The sequence below is a fragment of the Portunus trituberculatus genome, chromosome 38 (genome assembly GCF_017591435.1).
Source record: "Portunus trituberculatus isolate SZX2019 chromosome 38, ASM1759143v1, whole genome shotgun sequence".
NCBI lineage: Eukaryota > Metazoa > Arthropoda > Malacostraca > Decapoda > Portunidae > Portunus > Portunus trituberculatus.
Genome location: NC_059292.1, coordinates 28,966,543 through 28,968,479, shown reverse-complemented (window position 1 = coordinate 28,968,479; position 1,937 = coordinate 28,966,543). Strand labels below are relative to the sequence as shown.

At 37.7% G+C, this 1,937-nt stretch overlaps 1 protein-coding gene across 1 annotated transcript in view; it reads right to left on the bottom strand.

Moving 5' to 3' along the window:
- Window positions 1–1,317: 1,317 nt before the first annotated feature.
- The window catches only part of LOC123514496, a 47,621-nt gene continuing 47,001 nt past the window's right edge, over window positions 1,318–1,937 (bottom strand). Inside the window, exon 2 of the mRNA XM_045272380.1 lies at window positions 1,318–1,549. Coding sequence (XP_045128315.1) covers window positions 1,375–1,549 — 175 coding nt within the window. The 3' untranslated portion in view covers window positions 1,318–1,374. The remainder of the gene's footprint in view (window positions 1,550–1,937) is intronic.

Sequence of the window (1,937 nt, the reverse complement as noted above, 5' to 3'; positions counted from 1 at the left end):
ATGAGGAAAGAAAGGAAGAAAAAAAAAAGTTAAGATTTGGAAACAGAAGGAATAGATATTTAACACGACTTTGAGAGAGGATGAAGATAGACAGGTCGTGGAATATAAAAATTGATAAGAAGTAAAATAGAAAAAAAAATAAAAATTAGAAATAGAAAAGAAAGGAAGAACAAGGCTAAGAATAAATATGGAACCAGAAGGAAGAAATCTAATACGACTTTGAGAGAGGTGAGAAATGAAGAGCTGATTAAATACAGAAATTAAAAAAAAGGTGTGAAATCTGAACGAGAATAGAAAAGAAAGGAAGAACGAAGCTAAGTATGAATAAAGAAACAGAAGGAAGAAACGTAACACGACTTTAAGAGAGGAAGGAGATGGACAGGTGGTGAATTATAAACGGTAAAGGTGAGACAAGAAAAGAACCCTTGGACGATAGCACGAAATGAAGACGCTCATGTATAAATGCGTCTTTATTCACATATACACACAACAGCTGACTTCTGCCACTATACTCAAGTAGCAAAGGTAAATGATAAAAGGTACACTTGCAGGAATGAATAATATAGCGCGTCATTTACTGTTGCCAATGTCCTTCAAAATTATACAGTAAATCTATACCAGAGCATTCAATTAACCATTAAGTAGTAGAAATCCTAGCCAGAGATGATAACACTGACCAGTCTCTACTTACTACATGTCCATTCCCTGTCTCTCTTTCTCTCTGGCTGGGAAGAAAAATAACTGATAATACGAGCTAACTTTAACCAGCTTTGTAAGGAGACGCGCGACTGTATGGGCCATTTTTCTTTATATCTTTGTTGCCCTTGGCCAGTCCTCCCCTCTTACATAAAAGAACAAAGCATATTTCCACGCTTCCCTATCGTTGCAAAATTGAAGTACTGTCTAATATCTACTTGTATCCTCCCACTTCTCTCTCTCTCTTATTATGATTGAAGATAGGAGAACTGACAATACAAACTAACTTTAACCAGCATATTTCCACGCCTCCCTCTCGTTGGAAAAAGCAAATATAGATCATAACACACCCTATCTTCTACTTCCAGGCTCTCACTTGTTCCTCTCTTACTGTGGCTGAAAATAGAAGTTACAATACAAACTCATTTAAACCAGAATATTTCCACGCTTCCTTCTTGTTGGAAAAAAGTAAGAATAGATTCCCTAACCTTCTACTTATACGCTCCCACTTGTCTCTCTCTTTCTTACTATGGCTAGAAATAAAGAGAGAAGTTACAATACCAACTAACTTTAACCAGCATATTTCCACGCCTCCTTGTTAGAAAAAAACAAGAATACATCATAACATTCCTTAATTTCTACTTACACGCTCCCAGCCTCCCACTTGTCTCTCTCTCACTATGGCTGAAAAAAGGAGAACTGACGAGACATACTAACTTTAACCAGAATATTTCCGCGCCTAATAATGGTTGGCAAAGGCAAGTAAAGGTCATAATACTCCCTACCCTCTATACTTACTTGCCGTGACGCGTCCCTCTGGCTGGAAAAAGAAGAGTCACCGTTCGACACGTACCTGGAAAGAGAGAACGGAAGGTTAGGGGAAGAGCGAGAGAAAATGTACATAATTCAATGGGTGACATTATAATATTCTGTGGATCTTGACTCCCTCAGTACTGGGACGCATGTCGATCTTGAGTTTTTGGGTATGATTAGATGCTTTTATTGACAAGATACTCATGTTTTTAAGTGTTGTTATGGTTCTGGTCATAGATTGGCAAGATTTCTAGTTTATTAATAGGAGACCACTTTGCTCCCTCACCATCCAAGGGATCTAGTTTATCAAAAGGAAAAAAAAAAAAAACTCTTGAAATTCCCGCTAGTTGTCTCTGTGGACTTGGAAAACTGTCATAGTGAGAGGGGAAGGCGTTTCTGAATACGGAGATAAGTCAAGTCAGCACAAA